At 33.7% G+C, this 23017-nt stretch overlaps 2 protein-coding genes across 8 annotated transcripts; one reads left to right on the top strand and one right to left on the bottom strand.

Moving 5' to 3' along the window:
• Positions 1–1947: 1947 nt before the first annotated feature.
• Positions 1948–8785, bottom strand: LOC110418239 (MADS-box protein SOC1-like). 5 transcript variants are annotated; one of them, XM_021431292.1, is made up of 8 exons: positions 8100–8785; positions 7829–8013; positions 4884–4965; positions 3159–3220; positions 2963–3062; positions 2811–2852; positions 2671–2712; positions 1948–2460 (listed from the first exon to the last, which is right to left on the bottom strand). In XM_021431292.1, exons 2-8 carry the CDS (start codon positions 8008–8010, stop codon positions 2332–2334), a joined length of 639 nt encoding a protein of 212 aa, XP_021286967.1. In that variant the 5' UTR covers positions 8011–8013; positions 8100–8785; the 3' UTR covers positions 1948–2331. The 5 variants fall into 5 exon arrangements, with proteins under 5 accessions (XP_021286967.1, XP_021288469.1, XP_021287716.1 ...); XM_021432794.1 differs by having other exon boundaries at positions 7829–8065; positions 8249–8785; XM_021432041.1 differs by having other exon boundaries at positions 7829–8065; positions 8564–8785.
• A 10821-nt stretch (positions 8786–19606) lies between these two features.
• On the top strand, positions 19607–22877 carry LOC110422195 (2-oxoglutarate (2OG) and Fe(II)-dependent oxygenase superfamily protein). Of its 3 annotated transcripts, none has more exons than XR_002445701.2 (5): positions 19607–19775; positions 20509–20756; positions 21091–21304; positions 21473–21629; positions 22432–22877. XR_002445701.2 is itself a non-coding variant. In XM_021436086.1 (4 exons), exons 1-4 carry the CDS (start codon positions 19629–19631, stop codon positions 21539–21541), a joined length of 678 nt encoding a protein of 225 aa, XP_021291761.1. In that variant the 5' UTR covers positions 19607–19628; the 3' UTR covers positions 21542–22197. The 3 variants fall into 3 exon arrangements, 1 of the variants encoding a protein (XP_021291761.1); XR_002445707.2 differs by lacking the exon at positions 22432–22877 and adding an exon at positions 22206–22422; XM_021436086.1 differs by lacking the exon at positions 22432–22877 and having other exon boundaries at positions 21473–22197.
• The last annotated feature ends 140 nt before the right edge of the window (positions 22878–23017 follow it).

Genomic DNA, 23017 nt, shown 5'->3' with positions numbered 1-23017 from the left:
GGTACAGTAGGTAAAATGGAGCGGGAAATTCAAAAATGCAAACCAAATATAGTAGCCAGAAGAAAGTCAAATGGTACAATGTATTTAAGTGAGAGATGAGGGTTTTTAATTGAAGAGTGAGGAGATATAGTTGACCAACTCCATTAATTGATGTAGCATCTGTTTGAGGAATGCTTGCAGGAAGAGAAATGCAGGTGCTATAAGCTGCCTTAATTTGTGGGGGTGTCTCAGCTGCTTGTGAAATCTTGTGCCGTTTCAATTTCATCACCAGTTTTAGCGCTACAAGGTTTCTTTCTGTATTCAAAGAAGGAAAGGGTTTTAGGGATTGATGGTGACAAAGGGCGCTTTAAATGTGTCTATTATTGAAGAAGCTGTCATAACTTTTGTTTCCTCTGGACAGCCATCCGGAGGAGCTCTGTGAAACTTTGTTTCCCCTCCCATTGTGAAAAAGGAAAGACAAAAGGCAATAATGATATGATGAACGACTTGTAGACAACAAGTCTTCCTAATTGAAAGCCATTCATTCAAGTGGCCACTCCGTTACTCGTGCAAGTGACTTTTGGACCATTTTTGAAGGGTTACGGTTTGACATAAACATAAAAAAAGGGAACAAATTTGGATAATATTTTAGTGGAAATAGAGAGAAATGGTAGCTGAGATGATATTCAGAGATTCAGTTTACGCAAAACTTGGCAGATTCCTCCTACACAATATTCCTGACTACTTCACTAACTCTGAAATCTAAATTGAATCTATCAGAGAGATGGGGGAGGGGAGCTGCTGCCTGCTGATTTCAAATTCAAAGTGGTCCTGTTTCGCGGGGACAATAGAATATGAAAAATATTCTGTGGTGGTGACCATTGATGAGTGCAGGGCGTATGATCAGATCAGGTTACCCATATTATTTTATATATGCGCCAATGGACAAACACCATCAGTTATCAGATGCATCATCGTACATATTATAAAAAAAATATTACTCAACAAGTTACCAACTCTCTCTCTCTCTCTTTCTCTTTCATTCTTATCTCTTATTATTTCTCTGCTTTTGGTCTGTCTGTTTCTCTTGCATGTGTAGTGTTTTATTCTATGTTTTCTGAAACAAAAATGTGACAACCGGGGTGGAGAGACAGACAGATGGGGGGTGTGTGGGGTTGCGGCACAAAGGCGCAGGCTGGCTGGGGCAGGCTAGACTTGTCTCGATACTATATATGTATATAGCTTGGGGCGGGTAATGGGACTTGGAAGCTAAAGCTATTATTGAAGATTAGAAAAACAAAAAGATTAAAAACAAAAAAAACAAAGAGATAAATGCAGAGCAGAGGCCCCATTCTCTACACGCCTGATAAATCATGCAAATAATAATAACTTGGCCTGAGAAAGTGATAGAAACACTGAGAAGCAGAGAAAGAACAAGTGAGGGAGAGCTTGGTTTAACTCACAACTCCGATGATAAACAATTTTATTGCCAAAATGTTGAAACGATTGCTCAGATAACATCAAAACAGATAATTACTCTTTAAGAGCAGTGCTAATTGTCCTGAATCATCTTATTTAGCCCAAAAAAAAAAAGAATCATAAGTGAGGTTTAAGAACTTCTGAGTCTAACTTGAGTGGTAGATTATCTAACTTTTATCATGCCTGTGGCACTTAATTCGAACAAAAAGTGCCTAGGTAAATAGTAGTAACCCCTCCCCTTTTAGATGTTTTTGTTCCGTGGATGAAAGGCCTGAAACAGTGTCAGACCCAATTGTTAATGGGCGGGCTTCGATTTCTCCACCCTTCTGGACTTTAGGCCCAAAACAGATATCTCTTCCAAAAGCAAATCAAGAAAGAAACCCTATCCACCCTTCTGGCTTTATTCTGAAATTACCTCGAAGACGTGTCACTCTTTGCATGCCCAAATGAGCTAGAAAGTTTCAGTCAAGTTCTTAAATTATGCTTTGATGCTTTTCGATCAGTTCATACATCCAGATGGACAAATGAAAATATTACTACTACTACTACATATACATAAAACAACTACAAACTCACCGTACGTTGAGGATATTATGTAAGGAAGATGATAAACCAGAATTCAAAGTTTCATGAAAACTAGTACATCATGATCTTTAACACTATATAGTAATACACGTATATACTTACTAGTAAAACAGGATCAAGAATAAATACTTGTCGTAATAATGGAGGCTAATTAGGACGGCTGGGAAAATTCACACAGCATTATTCCTAGTACAAAGGCGATTTCAGCCGCGCAATTATTCGACGGTTGAAACTAATTGATGAGATGAGATGGGTCGAATTACATTTCTATGTCCAAAGACCAGCTTGCTAGGAGCAGCGGTTTTCTGGCAGTCCAATGAACAGTTCTGTCTCCACTTCTGACCTCTGGCTGCTTTGGCTGCCAAATATTGCAGCTTCTTTCCGTTGAGTTGATGGCCGCTTTTGCTTCCCAGCAAACTAAAACGTCCAGTGAACAATTAGTATCTTCTATCATTATCCAGGAAACTAGAAATGTTTCTAGCAATGGGCAGCTCCTCTTCACTCATTTATCATTCAGAATAAATCTAGATTTGGATCATAAACTCAATTATAAAATCATGAAGTTCATGACTCATGCCCGACAGTGAAAAAGAGCATGTGAAATTTAGGAATGACAAGAAGTATCACCTTTTCAGATAATTTTGTATTCTCTTCTCGCAGAAGTCTCTCCTGAATTGAGATGAATAAATATAAGAAGCTTTTATTAAAGAACACTGAAACGACTTGCCCTACAAGTAAAGTCTTGCATGCTTCTTTAGTCGTCGTACCTTTGCTTTTAGTTGCTCTATCTGCTCCTTAAATACATGGCTCTGGAACATAAGACATGAAAAATTCAAAAGCTTACATTCACTTATATTCCCACATTTTGGTACTGAGACATGGCATGAAAAAGGGCAGTTCAATTTTGTTGGTTACAAACCTTTCTTGCCCTGATGTTTCTCAAGCTGCGTTCGAGCTGGTTTTGAACCTCCTGAAGTTCCTCGACAGAGCACAAGCCCAGTCCCTGACCCAATAGCTTCCTGAGACAACAAAATTTTGAAAGTTTATATACACTTACTACTTGGAAGAATGAGGTAAGTAACATACATGTCTGGAAGAAGCATCAAACTAACAACCTTCGAGAAACTTCAAGAAGCTCAATCTTCTTGACCATATTTGCTGCTTCAACCCTCAGTTGCTACAGTCCAAATTTCATAAGCAAATCAGAATGTGCATATGTTATGTTGAAGAACACACAAAAGTTCATAGAGCAGTATGAATTACGATAGATCAATATTCAGTTCCCAGAAAACGCAGTTATCATGTTATCGCAGCACTGGAGCTAAAACATCATTATTTCTATTTGAGCATATTGTGAAATAGCATCCATTATATGATACCCATGTAAAATTATCTAAAAATATTATAATGGCCTCACCAAAGTTTTATGCTCAAGGTAACAGGTAGAAGCGTGTCCTGGTTATATTTTCCACTAGGAAATAGTAGTTGTTAGTTTTAGCATATTAGCGACAATTTCTGAATGCATTGAAAGGCTTGAACCTTATTTCCACACTCAAGGGAGCTTGTTTAGTGAACAGTAAGGATACCTTTAGTTATCAATATCATATGAGAAGAAACATCCATAGTTATCCTAAGCCAGACATTAGGATTTCCCAGCTTTAGAATTACAAGAGGTGAAGCATTGCAAATGTACCATTAATGAGGCATGAGGAGTTTGATGATAATATCAGGAAAACTCACTTAAGAAGAGCTGGCTAGGCTATCTTGAAGTCCTTTAAATAGGTAAGTTTTAGTCTATGGTGTTTCAAGTCTCAGGTATATATATCTACCTCCAATAGTAGTTAGAAATATATATAATTTGAATATTTGAACAATGAAAAACTCAAAAAACAACTTTCATGGATGATAAAGTATGCTGGGGAGAGAAAGAACTGAGGTCGTAAAAATGAAGTGTATGTTGTTGCATTCAAATTTGCAAGCATAACTTCTGTTTTCTTTTTTTTCTTTTTTCTACGTAACTTGTCATATCGATCCATGGTCTCAAAACCAATAAACTTAAATATCCTTTTTGTTTTTAAATATATTGAACTCTTGCTACTTGAAACTAAACAGTACTTAAATTGTAGTGTATATTTTCCTCTAATGTTTTGAAAATAAGTAAATCAGTCATACAATGCGTCTTTACTAATTAAATGGTGTGTATCATTTGATGGAATCATCAAAAGTTAGAGCGGTGAAACCAAGCAAATTCAGAGGAGTACAAGGACAGAAAACTACAGTATTTCACTGCCAAAGCCCTCCAAAAGCTACAAATGCTTCACCATGGGCCATTTCTGTAACCTCAGCTCTTTACAAATTTGACCTTAACCTTTTTCATTTGCTCAAGAATCGGTTAAGAGGGTTATGAAAATCCCAATGTAGGACTCAACAAAGCATTTTGCCATTTTCAAATTTCCATGAGGATGAGCTTTTGCCGATCAAGCCTTCTTGTTTTCTAGGTTACAAGACAGTGACAGAAAACAAATACTGTAAAATTGGAAAATGATGCTTTCATTCCCCTTTTTCATTTATTCCTACATCTCTAACCACTCTTCATTATACTCATTCCGCAATGACTTGTGGAAGACGCAACAGAAAGTTTTTGAGTGAATATCATACCCTAAACCATGAGGTTGAAAAACCAATTGCAGTTAATTAGCAATGCTTTAACCTAATCATTGTCGCTAAGCATTTTTCTTTAAAACAACGAGGAAACTTTTCAATACGAATGTGCAAGTTCAGCACTGCCTTCGGCTTAAAAGATTCATAAACATTTGTACAGTCAAAGATTGAGGTCTGACCTGCGAGTACCGTTCCATCTCAGGCTTGTCATTTTGCACTTCTTTGATATATTTATGGTATCGTTCTATCGTCTTTTGCATGCTGATGCATTCAAAACACAAAATGCTATCAATTCTTGTTATCTATTTGTAAGAACAATATTGAAAGGCCAGCAGCATAACTCAATCGCTCTTTCGTGCCAATAGAGACACACACACACACACATATATATACACACACACTATCCAGTTTTATACATAATTGTTATAACACCGTCAAGATCAAATTCTTTTATCAATAAGTGGAAAGAATTTCAGTAAAAGGAGAAAAGTGTACAACGCGTGTGGACTCATATCTACTAATGGGTCAATGATCATCATTCAGTTAGGGTCCCACCAGAGCCTAGTGTCTTATACTTATGCATTAGTTATTTTACCTGGACATCTACCATTTCAAAAGATGAAAGGCTTTTGATCTCAACTGTATTCGAGTTGCTAATAGGACTTCCATCTCCACATGATATGAAATTTAATCTAGTGCTATCTCAATAGAATAAGCAGGATTATCATGTGTTGGAAAAAATAATATTTTACTCTTATTTCCTATAAAAAGCATTGAGAAAATGAACGTTCAGATCGTGCAAGAGAAACATAGAAATTCATGTATTCATGCTACTATATATTATATGTCCTGTTAAAGGAATATTATTAGATTCAGTAACCAGAAACCATGACTAAAACTGGACTTGGGATTGTGAATAAGACCAAACAATAATGAGCGAAAGGGACTACTTCTCGACAAAGATTTACTTGTGTGATGATGTACATTGCTTACAAATGGAAGGAGGTTTCAGATTAATTCTGTGGAATCATCAAATTGTATTGGATATACTAATATTTTTCTTATTTCATATATAAGCATTGAGAAAACGAAATTTCAGATTGTGTATTTGAAACATATTTATTCATCTGTGCAGCACTGAAAAATAATGGCTTGGCTTTCTGCTACTAAGTTTTACATTCAATGTGACAGGAACATTATTTTATTATATTCATTAACCTGAAGCCTAAATGAAGCCAAAAAAAAAAAAAAAGGGATTGAAAATATATCAAAACAACAATGAGCAAAAGAGACTTTCTAAGAAGATTACGCTAGTGGATAAAATACATTGTTTGGAAAAGGAAGGAGACTCAAAATTGGTTGGAGGTTTCTGTGGATTGCATTGCTCCCAAACAAAAAAAATATGAATTCATCCTGGAAACAAGAAAATTACTCCGGCTAGATTTTTCATCCACTAGATGCAAAATGTGTGCGACTTTAATTTGACACAAATACAAGGGTGTTGATTCTATTGATATAGGGTTTCTCACCATCTCTCTTGTTGAACTTGTAGTACCAATTTTTTCTACAATGTATATAGATAAAAACTGTTTATTAAAGTACCATATTCTAGCTAAAAGCCAATAGAGCCTCATCATCAAGGAATATCAATTTCTGTATATATTACTACTCCCTCTACCATGTTCTTAATTTTTGTATCAATTGTCACTCCTAGCTCAAAATGATGCTAAAAACTGGTAGTATCACATCAATCCAACGATAATAGAAAGCACTAGTTGATTGCTTGCAAACAGCATCAAAGGCATATACAGACTTAAAGAATTACAATATCAATCTGGTTATCATGACTAAAAGCGTGTCACATATCACTTCTACTCTAAAACTGATTTCGTAGAAAGGAGTTGTTCAACCAAATCACAGCTTGAAAGAGAAAAGTATCGAGTGACAAATTTGGGTAGCAAATGATATTCAACTTAATTACAGTAGTCAGATGTATTTCGAAAATCCCTTAACAATTTTTGGATAAAGATTTAACCTTAAACAGAAATGGACAACACCAGAATAATGAAAAAGAACCAAAAAGCCAATGTCAATGAATTAAGACCTGAGGGAGGAGAATAGAGAAGAAAATAAGATGATTTATAAAACTACCATCAAATGCAACTAAACAAAATCTTAATAATTACTACTTAGGATGAATTACATGAATTATTTTCCTCCACTTAAGCCAGTTTAAGGCCTCACTCTACTCTAACTAAGACTTCAAAAATATCGATGTTAACTCAAGACTTGTGCAATCATTGTATCTCTAGTAATAGGATCGTTAGAGAGGAAAAACATGCACTCAGGCTAAGACTTGTAAATAAAATTATATAAGGAGTTCCAAATAATCTCGAGAGCATAATTATGCATAAGGACTTCCGCACATGTAAACAATTTAATGTTTTTTTCTTGCTTCGGCCAAAATATTAAGTCATGTGTAAGTAACTTGGATCCTAGATGTAGTGAGACTATAATAAGAATATTCCAGTACTCCCTGAGCAGCTAATTAATCAACTGAGAGTAGGTTGCAAAGTTCTGACCACATCTAGTCAAGCTTCAGTAGAAAAATCTAAACATACCGTCTAGCGTATCATCTCTTAATGTGGGTTCCAATTTTAAGTTCCTTTTCATTCATAATTTTTTTTTTTTTTAAATTGACCCCCAACAAGGACTGATTTACTAAATGTTTTTGCTTGTAAATCAAGCAGTAAACATGCATCTCCAGAATTCTATGTTACAACTTACTACCATGAATTATCTAAATGCCCAGCAATTTGTTACAGAAAGGAACACAAGTCAAACAGCTTTCACACATATTTGGTACAATTTTTACCATTTGCGCTGAGTGCCTAACTAGCCAAAACAACCTGCCAAAAAGTCTAATTCAGCTAACAAGAAAAGAAAAACTGAATGATTTGGCATGGTGTCAGCTAATGAACATTCTTTTTGCAGCTTGTGCAATCGAAGAAGAAATAAACTACCCATACTTGGTTGCTACAACACGCATTCATATATACCACCTTCAACAAGAAAGGTAGGATTTTCAGTATTCGAATAAAAAAGAATTGATGAAGGAACATACTCAGAGTTTGAGAACTCATAAACTCTTCCTTTCGGTGAAAAAATGATGACAGCAACTTCAGCATCACAGAGAACGGATAGCTCGTAAGCCTTCTTCAACAGCCCGTTTCGGCGCTTGGAGAAGGTCACTTGCCGGCTTGTTGCATTTTCAATTCGCTTCATCTGAATTTTCCCTCTTGCCATGTCCTACCGTGAAAGCTCATACGTCATAAATAAAGATTTCCGGGAAACCCTAAAGCTTAAAACAGCAAAAAAGAATACTCATTACTCACCAAATTTAAGAAGAAAGATACTTCAAAATTCTTGTAGTTAAACCCAGAGATTCGGGCAAAATATATACAAATATTCACTAGAAAAGCTTCAACCCAGAAATATAAACGGAAAAAGAAAAGGTCAAATTTTGGAGAGAATCATGACAAACCAGCGCCCCGTCAACGGCCGCAAGAACTATCTAAGCTTTAGAAGGAAAGTAGCAGGAGAAAACGGTAACCCCGAAAGATTTTCCAATGAAATCCACAAAAAAAAGTGTCAATAGAGAAAAATTTCTAGTAAAAGGATTCCAAAGAAAAACAAAAGAAAGAGGAAGGAAGAGTCGGAGCTATGGAAAATAGGAGAGAGTTCAGAAACCCTAAAAAGATTCACAGAGCAAAAACGCTGAGATCTTTCGATTGTTGATGTACCACTCTCCTTACATTCAAACCACAAACCCTACAGCCTTTTTTCTTTTGTTTTTTACCTTATTCATACATAGTTGAGTCTCATTTTTCTTTCTCTTTCAGGGTGGAAAAAGAAAGGCAACCACAGAAGCAGATTCATTCAAGTTTCAACCCCAAAATAAACGATTAAACAAAGACAAAGACTCTGGACTGAGGGGGGCTTATCTTGTTTTGGTAAAATTAAGAAAAGGAAAGTTAGGAAGAAAGGCTAGACTTAGCAAAAACAAGTAAATGAAGTAGATATTCAGACAGGGCTTGCTTAAAATACTCCAAAGAACAGGTAAAAGAAACTATAATAAAAATGGTATATGGGACATCATCGTACAACGACGCGCGCGGTTGACCAATCCTGTCTCGACAACGCATCATCTTACATCGACGAATGAGAACAGACCTGTCACGTCTCTCACCTTGTGTGGAGAGACAGCGATAACTTTTACAGGTAACTTGGGAGAGTTTTTCGGTTCTTATGCTTTAGTTTTTTATGCTAACCCTTTTTGCTTTTAATAATTAATTAGGGATTTTTTTAAATAAAAAAACAAAGTTGGTGGTACAATGCTGTTGGCTGTAGGGAATATTTGATTGGTACAAAATAAAGAAAATGATTTGGTTGAAACAGTAATAGTACGCAATTGTAGATCGTGGCAGATTGATAGGTGGGTTGGTCTACCGAGGAACCACTACTGTAGCTTTAATTTTTTTTTTAAATTAGGAAAAGATTTCAAATTTTATTTTTAGTAAAAATCATATAATTAATAAGGTAAATGCTCAAATGTTATCACTCTAACTTTGCTTGTTTATGAAATATAAATAAAATTAATTTTGTTATTATAGTAATAATAATAATAATCTATTTGATTTTCAGATTTGTAATGTTTAATTTTTGGTTTTAATGAAATTAATGTGATTTTATTACGAAGCATTTCATGGGATTAGTTTAGGTTTTTCTTTAGCTTCAAAACTCCTAACTTCAAAGAAGGAAAGGCTAAAATTTAAAAGGATTCAAACCCTAACCTTAAAATTTCTTCAAACACCTTGTATGCATGCTTAAATAGTGTATCTACGTCAATTGGCTTACACTTTACACTCTACCATTGATCATCAATGATGCATGTTCCCAAAATTCAGCAAGAATAACTCAAAGAGAATTACATAACCTCAATACAACATGCTTACATATCACCTTGCTCCCTATAACTATATATATATATATATATAAATATATCAATATAATGCAAGCCTCCACAATGCTTCCAAATTTGCAACCTTCATCCATCCAATTCCTCTAGCACCATTCATAGACTCAATGTAGGTCATACCAAACACTGAACCCAAGCATCACGGAAAATCCTCCACTCGCAATTGAACATTTCAAAAATCATTAATCGTCCAACCTTTTTACCACTTTTCATCCATTTCAAGACCCCACAATAGTCACTTATTGACATGGCCACACCCTATAAGTGCAAACTCACAATTCAGTCCTTAAAACTAACTACCCTGATCACCTAGTTATCTTAATCCCACCACCAACATCTCTCAAGGTCTTTGTACCCTCACTTTTGATAAATTATCAGTAATACCATTTGTTGATCTTAAGATATGAGTAATTTTTCAATTTCTTGTTTGAGCATTATAGAATTCAATCTTTCACATTTTCTAATGTGTCAAATTAGGATTCTTTACCACATTCATCAAATCACATTCCACCACCAATTTATGCAAGTCTAGCTATATTGAAGTGACAAATAACATGAATACTTCCCCAATTGTAAGTAATTCTACTAGATTTGAATCCCCTTGTCAATTGGTTTAAAGAATTAAATCTTTACATCTCTCGCTTTATCTCGTAACACTCCACCTATACTAGCTTCCTTTAGACATCTCTTGGATGCTTTATCCACATTAAACTTAAATAAGCCTATCGATGGTATTTTCCACACTAATAATTCCCTTTTAGTTTTGGATTTGTCTATTGCTTTTGTAATAATTAGGGATAAATCAATTTGATAAGAAATCGGTGATTGAAGATCAAAGAGAGAAACTATCAACTAGGTTGAAGAACTTAAGACTTTAAGAAGAAAGGAAAGGAGCATGTGTGAATTACATGCTCTGTAATAAAAATAAACTTGTGTTATTTATTTTTACTTTTACACTTACTGTTTATTAAACTATAAAAATATCAATTAGTTAGTTGGTTAGCTTTCTTTTATTTTAGTTGACTTTCTTTACTTGAGTTAGTTGATAATAAATACTCTATTGTGCAGCATTTATTCCTTAATGAAAAATTGCTTAAAGCTTCCACAATACTCTTCATCTTCGATTTCAGTTTTTAACATGGTATAAAAGTAGAAACTAGGGTTCTTGGTAAGAGTTCTTGCTCCTTTTTCTGATTGAAAGTTTTATTGCGATAGATTTAATTTTTGTTTGGCATCATTTCTTGTTGATTTATGGTGATTCTTGCTCATTTTGTTGAAATTCTTGATTTCTTGCTTGAGAAATAGGTAGTTAGACTAAGGATACCACATCTGCCAATGAAGATTCACAATCTCCTTATTTCCTTCATCACACTAATCATCACGGATGAGTTGTGATTACTCCTAAACTCACATCCAACAACTATGTTGCTTGGATCAGATCATTCATGCTTGCTCTTTCAATTAGGAATAAGGTAGTGTTTAAAGATGGAACTATACCTAAACCAGCTAACACTAATTCATTGTTTGGGCCATGGATTCGTTGTAATAATTTGATCTTAGCTTGGCTCTTAGAATCAATTACATCTCTTATTACTTTCACTATATTTTACATGGATTCAACTATTGAAGTTTGGGATACTTTGAAGTTAAATTTTGCTTAACGCGATAACACAAGGGCTTGTAATCTCCAATATAATCTTGGCAGTGTTTCTCAAGGCTATAGATATGTAGATTCATACTTCATTGAATTAAAGGTATTTAAAAAGAGTTGAAAAATTACAGGCCCCTGCCACAATGTGAGTGTGGGAAATGCAATTCAACATGTTTTAAAAATGCTTTGACCAGTACAAGAAAGATATGGTGTTTAGGTTCATCAATGGGCTCAATGACTCTTTTTCAGCTTTGAGAACTCAGATTATTGTTATAGAAACTTTTCCTACTTTAGATAGAGTGTAAAATTTAGTTCTTCAAGAAAAAAATTAAAGAAGTCTTTTGTTACAATCTAATCCTTTGATTAAGTCATCTATAATGGCAGTAGCTGTTGATAACAGGAGGAAGGAAAAACCAGATGTGACTTGCAACCATTGTGGTAAAAAGGGTCATATGAAGGAAAAATGCTTTAGACTAATAGGTTTTCTTAAAGACTTCAAGTTTACAAAGGACAAGGACAAAGGAAGCTTTAGAAAACAAAATCCTAATTTTGCTGTTAATAGTGTTTCTACTATTACTAGTTCATCTTCATATGCAGAAGGACTATCACAGCCAAGCCAAGAAGAAAAGTGTCATGGTTCTAATTCTACGTGCCAGATGTTTATCATAAGATAACAACTTCAAAAATTAATGGCATTTATTAATGTTGATAATTCTAACACTGATCAAGGTATTCTATCAAAGAATCAATAGACTTTTTCTTTGGTCATTTCCACTATTGTAGGTATTTTTTCTAACCATCTTTGTTCCAGCATAGCTCACAATAAATGTACTCATAGCATCATGATTAAACCAAATTCCTGGATAATGGATATTGGAGCAAGTGATCATGTTTCATGCTCTTTAAAAAATTTCAATCATGCTTATCCTATTTATAATTGTTTTGTTCAATTGCCTAACAATCTTCAAGCTCTTGTCACACATATAAGAATTAGGATGTTAGTATTGCATAATGTACTTTGTGTACCTTCTTTTTAGTTTAATCTTGTTTCAATAAGTAAATTAACAAGTTCTAAACAAAATTATTTCATTTTCACTGATGAGTGTTGTGTTGTTTAGGACCTCACATCATGGAAAGTAACTAAGGTTGGTAAAGTTTCATCCTGCTTATATTTCATACAAGACAGTTAAGATGATCAATATCTATCAAAGTTTAGTCTTGATAAAATTGTAAATTTACCTTTTGCTATCTTTGCAAATAATTGTAAAACAATTCAAACTCGATTTGATCTTTAGTACTTTAGACTAGGTCATATACTTACAAACAAAATAAGTGTGTTACATCAAACACATCTTGAGATTCATTGTTTAGATACTTTGATATGTGATGTATGTCATTTAACAAAGCCAAAAAGGTTACCATTTCTTGTTCATGTTAAAAATACAAGTGCTACTTTTGAAATTGTTCATTCTGACATTTGGGGGCCATATAAAGTTCCTACTCTTGGGGGTCATCATTACTTCCTTACTCTTGTATCTGTCATTGTTTAGTATTTTTGCAATCTTGTTCAGAATCAATTTTCAACCAAAAGCAAGTGCATCAAGTCAGATAATGTAATGAATTTAGGCTTAGTGAATTTTTTAATTCAATAGGTATTGTTCATCATCTGTCTTGTACCGAGCCTCAACAAAATAGAGTTGTTGAGCGTAAACATCAACATCTTCTTATTGTCACTAGAGGTCTATTACACCAGTCTGGTTTACCATTTAAGTTCTGAGGAGATGCAGTCCTCACAACAGCATACATTATAAATAGGACACCTTTTAGGCTTTTTCATGATAAATCTCCATATGAATATCTTTATAACAAACCACCTTGCTATAGCTATTTTAGAGTATTTGTAGTTTATGTTATGCTTCATCTTTAGTGCAAAATAGAACCAAATTTGATAAAAGGGCTAGTAAGTGTTTTTTCATTGACTATCTCAATGGGACAAAAGGTATTTAGGTTTTTGATATTGATGTTGGCAAGGTACTCATTTCTAGGAATGTAGTTTTTCATGAGCACATTTTTTCTTTTCTTGCAAATAAAGCACACCAACGATCATTTCACATTTCCTCAAACAATTGGTATGCATGATCTAGTTCTTGATTTTTTTTTATCTCAATTCAAGTAATTCTACTTCATCTGATTTACTATCTGTTGAGTTACCTATTTCTCAACATTCCTTCCATAATGACATTAGTTTACATTAGAAACTCCCCATTCTTTGCAAAGTTCATCCATTCATTAATTTGCTTTAGATATTGTTTCTTCAAGTTCACATCATTCTACTGATCATGTTTCTAATCTTAGGAAAACTATTAGACTTAAGCATATTCTTAGATATTTAGAAGCTTCTCAAGTAGATATCCCTTGTTCCATTAATCATGTCACAACATATTCAATCACTCATTATTTGTCTAGTAATCAATTATTTGCCAATTATAAAGCCTTTACCACTACTTTCTCTCAAACATTTGAACCTATAACCTATAATCAAGTTATCACATCTCCTCATTAGAGAAAAGCCATGTCAACTAAGTTAAAAATTTTAGAAGACAATGGTACATGAAGTATAATTCTTCTACCTCCAAATTCTCATGCTATTGGCTATAAATGGGTGTATAAAATCAATATGAATGCTGATGGTAGTGTGAAAAGGTACAAAGCTCATTTGGTTGCTAAAGGTTACAACCAAAGAGAGGGTTTTAATTATCAGAAGACATTTAGTCCGATAGCTAAGCAAACAACAGTTAGAATCTTTATGGCTTTAGCAGCATCTCAAGGTTGGCATTTGTCTCAATTAAATACTAACACTGTGTTCTTTAATGGTGGTCTTGAAACAACTGTACATATGCAGTTACCTCAGGGATTTTCTGTTAAAGGGGAATATAATCAACCTAACAAGCAATAGTTGGTATGCAAATTGCATAAGTCCCTATAAGGACTCAAATAAGTTTCAAGACAATGGAATTTATGGTTTTAAGCAATCAATTCTGATTACTCTCTATTTACTTTACTCACAAATAGAGATGAATTTGTTACCTTATTGGTTTATATTGATGATATTTTATTGGGTAGTACTTCAGTTCAAGCTTTAAATGATGTTAAGACATACTTAAGCTCTCAATATAAGTATTTCTTAGAATTGGAAGTTGCCAAATCAAAGGAAGGTATTGTGCTATGTTAAAGGAAATATGCACTAGATCTTTTAGAGGAATTTGGATTCCTTGGTGCAAAACCAGTAACAACTTCAATTGATTATAATCATAAATTCAAAAAGAAAGTATAAGGTGATAAAGAAGTTGATACAACAAGATATAGGCAGCTGATAGGGAAATTACTGTATCTAACCTTTACAAGACCAGATATTTCATATGCTATTTAGACATTATCTCAGTTCATGGATGCACCGACTAAAGATCACTTAGCTACAACTCACAGGGTACTGAAATATTTGAAATCATCTCCTCGGCTAGGAATATTAATGAGTTCCAATTTAGATTTGAAACTTACTAGTTATTGTGACAGTGATTGGGTGGGATACCCAAATACAAGAAAATGTGTAATAAGGTAGAACATATTTCTTTATGATTCTCTGGTAAGTTGGAAATCTAAGAAACAACAGGTTGTTACAAGGAGCTCAACTGATGCTTAGTATAGGTCAATGACTTCAACAACCTGTGAAATTATTTAGATAAAGAGTCTTTTGGTAGATTTTAGATTTTATCAAGATAATCCGATGAGATTAGATTGTGACAATCAATCAACAATTCATATTAGTAGGAATCCAATATTCCATAAGCATACCAAACATATAGAGATTGCTTATCATTTTATAAGGGAGAAAGTGCTTACAAAGGTGATTGACCAATTCATGTTTCTAGTGATGAACTGATTGCAAATTTATTTATTAAGGCTCTACAACCAAGGCAGTTCTTTAGATTACTTGGCAAGATGCACATTATTAACATATACATACATCTTGAGGTGAAGTATCAATCTAATAAGAAGTTGGTGATTAAGGATCAAAGAGAAACTATCAACTGGTTTGAAGAACTTAAGAAGTTAAGAAGAAAGGAAAGGAGCACATGTGAATTACATGCTTTGTAATAAAAATACACTTGTGTTATTTATTTTTACTTTTACATTTACTGTTTACTAAATTATAAATATATCAATTAGTTATTTGGTTAGTTAGTTGACTTTTTAGAGTATGTATACTCTGTTGTACAACTTTTATTCCTTAATGAAAAATTGCTTGAAGCTTCCACAATACTCTTCATCTTCAATTTCAGTTTTTAACAAGATGTGAAATTATTTATTATCAGTTTATATTATTCAACCATTTTGCCTTTAGCCACCATGTCATTCTTTTTTTTTTTTAACATTCACCATATCATTTTTAGTATGATTATGTTGGAGAATTGCCTAATGTCCAAAACTTTACTTTTACATACTATGTCATTTCTAAATAACCATATAGATCGAATGATGGCAAAAAATGTCATTCTTGTACCCACTCGTTTGGACCCATCTTGACTCTTGTGCGTGACTCTAATATTTGAGTCCCATTCCGTCCCCTTTTCACCCTCATCTCGATCAATTTCATCCATTTTTCTTCTTTCCCTAAATTTTCTCCATCAATAGTTTTCTTCCTTTTATCCTCGTTCTCTCTTTCTAGCTTCTTTTCATTTCACCTTCCGCCCTCTATTCTTAGTCTTGACTTTACCCTTCTACTAACACTAGCTTAATCTGGACTTCAATGAAACTGTTGCTATCGTAGCCATGATTCCGCATCATGTTGTTATTTCACTCTCTAACGATTCCTGAAGCCTCACATCAACTCCCGTTTTGGAGCAGCTTGATTCATCCAAAACTTCATGTTGTTCAGAACATTCATAAAGATCCTAACTTACTTTCATATCACTCTTTAAATGCCCAGAGTTCCTCTTATTTTCTTCCCTTTCTCCTCCCCTCACACCCTCACACTTCCACCACTCTGGTTTCATCTATGCCAGATTGCTATGGCTGTTCCTTCCAACCTTTACATCAAGCATAGACCCTTTTAACTAAGTCCTGGTCTTTAAGGTGTCGTCGAGTTTGACACTGCTCACATCACTTCTTGTGATCCTTTCCTTCAAACCTACATAAAATTTCCCCCACTTTGCCCAGTCTGCTGGCCTCCCCATCCGCCATCCCGATGCAGCTCAAAGTTTACTTGGTTTGGTCCCTTTTTATTGTTATTAGGCAAGTTCTTCATAGTATAAAGCCTGTCGAATGCACTGGCATCCATCCCACTCCTCCCGGATTCGGCCTGATCAGCTAGATTACCTTTAAAATCTTCATCTGTGAGACCCACACTTCGTTCCATCCTATCCTTCTTTTGCTTCCCATCCTCTCTGCTTCTTATATTACCCTTCGTCAATTTCAACTGGCCTATGGTATAATTTCTCGACACTTGACCCCTTCTCCAAGACTGACAGTCCTGCCATGTCTTACACCGACCATCCTCCCTCATGTTGTTTGTTTTCTTTGCGATGACGCATGACTTGTATTATGCACCTTCCACAATCTTAAGTTTAGCCCCAAATGACAACTAATTTGACATGTGTCAAATAAAGTGCAAATAATCTTATTTGAAACTTTTTAAAAGCACATTTTTATTCAAAAAGAATAAAAAGTTAAAAATTAAAAAATAGATAAAAGAAATAGAAAAAATTACTGGTTTTTTTTTAATATAATCGAATGGCATCAGAATAGTAACCTATGTCTATAACAAATTTTAGTTTTAATTACACTTTTAGGCAACATATGTTTTTTATTTTATGCACACTTTTTATGTTGTGAAATCTTTTTATGATCAAGCTTATACTGCCTTTACATATTAATACAATGAACTAACAACAATTAACCAATAAATCAACATAAAATTAAAAAATTAATATAAAATTAGACTAATTAAACCCATATATGGTGAAGCTTTTGAATATGAGATTTGATAGTTTTTAAATCCTTCAGTGCATCTTTGAGATAAAACCTTATTGAGTTATTGGCCATTTTTATTTAATACTTACAATTTAACCTTCTAAAATTTTGTCCCATTTTACATTTTTTCTCTTTTGAGAAATTCCCTTTCACGCTTTAGTTATTAGTCTTTTACATTACATTACTCAATTACTTAAAGGGGTTACTTTTTCTTTCGTCTCTTTTTCTATATTCGTTAATTACTGCCAACTTTGGTTTAAATATCCTTTGTTTTTTCAACCTAATTCTTTCTAAAAATTCATTGCATGGCATTTGAATTTTCAACCGTGCACTAAAGTCATTATCAAATGATTCAAATCAAATATGACAAAATTTCCCTGGTCCTAATATGACACTAGCTAATTATCCTTTTCAATTACACTAGGTAAGGGAAGATGTACAAAATTATTAGCTTAGGGGCATCAACGTGTCAAAGGGTAATTGAACTAGAAAAGAGGGTGAAGACTCAAGTACTGTGACTACAAAGTTGACCACGGGGAGTGGAATTGGTGGTTAAGGTTTAACGAAGCGATTCTTGCGAAGGAGGAGAGCTGGAAAAGACTTTTCACATTCGTGGGGGCATGGGGCATATTCACAAGGGAGAAGAGAAATTGGAGCCAATCTCTAGCCAGTCCTAGTCTCCTTCCTTCATCCTACCTCCAGTTAAAGAACACAGGGAGAGATGCAATGGGCCGCTGCGGGGCCAAAGGCTGCTTCACCAATAATGCCGGCCTATGCCTAAAAATATTGATTCCAAGATGGAATTTAAGATCAGAACAAAGGGACAAAAAGTCTAAATTTTTATTCCTCTATTTAGCTCAATAAACCAAATTTACTATTCATTGTTAGTTAGGCATAATTTTATCACTTTAATTTCTCATTTAATTAAAAAATAATAATAATAAATATTTTTTTGAAGAAACAAAGGAATATTAAAAATATTTTTTATTATAATTTAAATATTTTTAGTCAATTTTTACATAATTTGATAATAATGTCTTTTAAACAATTTCAAACAAATTAAAATAGTTTCAGTTTTTTCTATCCCACTATCCAGACAAAAATTTTAAAATTAAATTTTGATTTCTCTCTCTTACTAAATACTGTCTATAACAACATCCAACTCCTTGCCATCTCAAAGAGTAAAGATGATATCAAGGTGGGTTTATTAATTTATTTATAGAACTCCAAAGTTAAAGGATTGAAATTGATTAAACGTATCTATAAATTAAAACATTGTATGATTTTGGCAACTTAAACCTAATTACGAGTAGGTAAATTAATTAGTTATTACATATTGTATTAATGATTTTTATGTATTATGAAACTGATTTTTAAGCATTGTATAACTTAATCATTATATTTTTTATTTTTAGGTATTACGTGACTGATTTTTAAACAATACTTAAGTCACATAATGTCTAAAAACTAGTTACACAATGTCTTAAAATTAATCATATAATACCTATCAATCAGTTACACAATACCATATCAATCAAACAAGCAATACCTAAAAATTAGTAACATAATGCCTTAAAACTAATCAAGAAATATTCAAAAATCAATTACATAATACCTAAAAAACACCAAAACTATTGAATTTCGTTTAATAAAATCAACAATTTCAAACAATACATCATTTTTTATTTAACAATATAATAAACTAATAAGCCTACCTGGCAAAGAATGCTAAAAATACTCAAAGATTTTTCTTCATGCATCACAAACCATTCTAAAATGCTTAAAAATACTCAAAACGGTCAAAAGATTTTTTTTATGTATCAAAAACTATTTCAAAATACTTAAAAGTATTTCTTTCTATCAAAAAAAATTCTAAAGTTAAATAATGGTTAAAAGTAATATCTGAACATTTGATTTATTAGTTGGTGTATAATCTTTTTACTTAAAGAGTAGGGTTTGAATCTCCCTCTCTCAATTCTGAATTATTTTCAAAAATAACTTAGCCATGAAGAGAATCCATAATAAAATTTCGATTTTATCCCGCCAATAAAAGACATTTGTTCATACACTTGTAAGATGCAAATAGGATTTTTTATTGGGCTAAGGTCCAATAGGAAAGTGAAATGGGCTTGTAACGTTTTACTACAATTAACATCGTCAATCAAGTAAACGTGGCTGTTTGATTTCGGTACGTGTAGTGTTTGAATGGAAGAGGCAGGAACAAAGAAGAGAAAAATGGGGGAGAGAAGAGCAGCAGATAACAAGAAAGCAACAACGACGGCGAAGTGGCCTGTTGTTAAACCCAAACTGAACCTCCAGATTAGGCGCCTAAAAGACACGGATCTCTTCACTGTACGTTTCTCTTTAATTTGACTTTTTAATATTTTTTTAATCTCCAATTTTGCTACCTTTTTTGTAATGCAATTACGAGATTATTCATTGATGTTCAGTTATTGGATTTGAAATTTGAATCGTGTTTCTGTTTTCATGAAAGGAAAGATTTGGTAATGCCTATAATAAACAGTGTTAATGATTGCAATTGTGCCCACTTCAATGTTATTCTTTTAAAGTCATAGTCCAATTGTTTGTTAAAAGCTTCAAAGTTCTAGTGTTTATGTATCTGGGTTCTTACAAGGGGTGAAATTAGTTAGAAAAGTGGATAGAACTGTGACTCTGGTTTAGATCTTTTGGCAGCTTTCATTTGGTCTAATAATGAGCTAAAAAAAGCTGATTTTTTTTCTATTTCTAATTGGATCATAAAACGTCTAGATCGAGTGTGTGTCAAGTATAACTCGAATTTGGTTCCGAATTCTGCCCGTGTATAATATCTTTGTGTGGACTTTGCTTTAAATTGAATTTGATTTTAGTTTGACAACCTTAACATACAAGACCCAAGACTTGAACTTTTTAGTAGAGAATGCTGTGAAAATCACACTTGCTAACAACATGATTTGTATCTTTATTATGCATTAAAATTTTTCTCTTGAATTCCGGCTCATATAAGTGATAGAAGGGAATTGCCTTTTGGTGGAATGTGATTTTGTTGAAATTCATGGATGGTAATGATTCTACTGAAGATATGCAGGTGCAGAATTTGTTCTCAGCTGTAGAATCAAGGGCATTTATTAAAGCTGCAGAGTCAATTGGTTTTGAACACCAAGGAAGTCTTGGTCCAACAAGAGGTGAAGCGTACCGAGACAATGACCGAACATCTGTCAATGATCCTGCTCTTGCGGATGCTATATGGCAGTCTGGACTCAGCAAATTATTTTCTGATATTAAAATTAGGGGGAAGGTTGCTGTTGGCTTGAATCCAAATATAAGATTTTACAGGTTCATTTAATCTGTTCTCTTAGATTGTTACTTATCTTCATGTGAATAAATAGCATAATTTTGGTCAGTTAATGCTAGATTTGCTAGCTCAGAAGTCCTTCATGAAGGTTAAAGAATAATTTTGCTGTGCATAGCTAACTTGCAAAGCTGCATATGTAACTTAATTCACAAAAGTAATATCTTGGTTGGTTTATAAAAGATTATTATTGACGTTGAAGGTTTCTCAATCAATTTTACTGTATGATTTGCTTCCTCAGTGTGCAAGGAATGCTGAACTTTGTTTAGGACTTCACAGTTTTTAGTATTTACCATGCAAAGAATGTTCCACTTCCAGGTATAAGGTTGGGCAGCGCTTTGGGCGGCATATTGATGAAAGTGTTGATCTTGGAGTGGGAAAGCGCACCCATTATACTTTGTTAATATATTTAAGTGGTGGTTCCAAAACCAATGGTAAAAGTGATTCAAGCAAGCAAAAGGATTCTGTATCAGAGCCTCTAGTTGGAGGGGAGACTGTCTTCTATGGTTCAAGGAATGGTGTTGTAGCAGAGGTAAATTTCTTTTCAATTTGTCTCATTTTTTATATTTTTTTCATATCTTTCCCAAAACAGCAATCCTCCCCTTTCATTTTGTTTTAATTTTTTAAAATACCTATTGGATTAGCTGTATGGCCTACTTTGGGGTATCCTGTGTGTATTGATGTAATATTGACTCTGCAGGTAGCTCCTGCTGAAGGAATGGCTCTCCTACACATTCATGGTGACAAATGTATGCTGCATGAAGCTTGAAATGTGTCCAAGGGCATCAAGTATGTTTTCCGTTCAGACGTGGTGTTTGCTTGAGGAGAAGCCATAGTTTCTGAAATGACAAAGCTTGGTGAGTTTTCTTCTGTGAGGTACAATAGTTGTAGCAACATCTTTTCTTGTTTGGCTGGTAACTGATACATGAAAGGTAAAAGTATATGGATCTATTATTCTATTCCCTTTTAGAAATTGCGATACATATCCTTGGATTATCCTCGAGTAACTAGATTTCTAGACTTTATGGCATGTTATCATGCCTGGGAACATTCTGTGACAGAAAGAAAACAAAAAGGAATATTCTAGGATAAGCCTTCTCCACAGGCTATTGGAGAACTTTGCAATTAGTAGCAACTTTTTTGAATTATTAAATGCTAATGTTGCTGCTAAATTATGGCTCATGCTATAAGATTTATCATAGTTTACTTTTTCTGCATTCTTACTTGATAGGGTTACCAGAGTGAGGGAGCATTCTTTCACATGGTTATTTATGTGCCTATCTTTTAATCTGAAACATACTTTCATCCTTCCAAGTTACAATTTTTTTTCTTTAATTATCACTTTCCCATCTATGCACTTCTCGATTCTTATTTGGAATTGCATTTTTAAAGCGGATATGCATCTTGCTCTAATTGTAATGCATCCTGGTCAGGGAAATGCCAGGCATTTTTGAAATCATGCTGACTCCACAAGCATAGCGGACAACCATATACTTCATCTTAATGCAGTTGAGATGATTAACAATTTTAAAGCATATTTTGACCTCTATTTTTCATGCCAATTGAAGCGATGTATATTAGTGATAGACTGTCATCTTGTGTTAACTTTATGCAAATGCTTTATCTGATAAGAATTTTAACATTCAATTTCATTTTCAGAGCTTTGTTGACATCTGGAAACAAACATCATTGCCATCTTCTTTGAGAAGTTGGACACCATTAGCTTAGTGAGTCCAGCTTCTCTGTGATTTTGATATTTAACTTGGACTCTGTATGAGGTGAAGATTGTTATGCTTATCTCGGTGAATGAGATAAATCTACACATTGCCATTACTGAGGCATTAGTGAATACAGAAACCAATTCTGAAACTTCCATTTAGAGCATTCGTTTGCGAGTAAAGCAGATAACAGAGATCGCGTTTGGGGATGAGGCATTACTTCCTCTAGCAAGATTATATTAGCCAACATGTTAATTCTCATTTTAATGATTTACAATTAGCAACATTAAAAGGCCTGTCTGTTTTCCCAGTCGGAGCAATGGGTCTTTTATAAACCAAAGTAGAATGAGGTTGGGAGAAATTTGAAAATGTGAACTATCAGCTAAATTTACTGTAATATTTTTGTTTTTGGATACATAATGTACCTTGAAACATACAATATGGTTAGTCAATGTTGTGCTGATAAGAAGGAAACATGCCTTTTGCTATATACTATATAGTGTATTAAGAAAATCAAGTTTATTTAA

Source organism: Theobroma umbraticum, unplaced genomic scaffold, assembly GCF_002168275.2.
Source record: "Theobroma umbraticum cultivar Fairchild unplaced genomic scaffold, ASM216827v3 scaffold_30.0, whole genome shotgun sequence".
Taxonomy (NCBI): Eukaryota; Viridiplantae; Streptophyta; class Magnoliopsida; order Malvales; family Malvaceae; genus Theobroma; species Theobroma umbraticum.
The sequence above is the reverse complement of the archived record's forward strand: the minus strand, read 5'-3'. Positions and strand labels throughout refer to the sequence as shown.